At 47.0% G+C, this 370-nt stretch overlaps 1 protein-coding gene across 1 annotated transcript in view; it reads right to left on the bottom strand.

Annotated features, from left to right (window-relative positions):
• LOC119591368 (DNA primase small subunit-like) overlaps positions 1-370 on the bottom strand; it is an 8,640-nt gene that overhangs the window by 7,002 nt on the left and 1,268 nt on the right. The window contains exon 2 of the mRNA XM_037940108.1: positions 141-297. Coding sequence (XP_037796036.1) covers positions 141-297 — 157 coding nt within the window. The remainder of the gene's footprint in view (positions 1-140; positions 298-370) is intronic.

The raw sequence follows: 370 nt of genomic DNA, 5'->3' as shown, positions 1-370 counted from the left end.
CCACATAGAAACTCAAGCGTTCAGAAAGCACACACAGCACCAACCAGCAAAAGACAAGACAAAGCTGCATACAAAGTGCACCCTCTTATAACACAATCAATTGACACCATCACTTGACACCTCGCCGCCCCCAGGCCTACCTGAAGGAGTAGACGGCACCGATGTCGATCTTGTGTGGGCAGTGTTTCTTGATCTCCTTCTCCATCTCCTCTTGGTCTCTGAAGGACTGGTATCGTACGTAGATGTCATCGGCAAGGGTGAAGCAGAATTCTCGGTGCGGGAAGTAGGTCTTGGGGACTGAAAGGCGGTGAGAAAGATATATAATGGGAACGAAAACTTGAGGTTGATATATACATTTTATAAATGTGTG

This window comes from Penaeus monodon, chromosome 28 (genome assembly GCF_015228065.2).
Source record: "Penaeus monodon isolate SGIC_2016 chromosome 28, NSTDA_Pmon_1, whole genome shotgun sequence".
Lineage (NCBI taxonomy): Eukaryota > Metazoa > Arthropoda > Malacostraca > Decapoda > Penaeidae > Penaeus > Penaeus monodon.
This window is presented reverse-complemented; position numbering and strand designations above follow the sequence as displayed.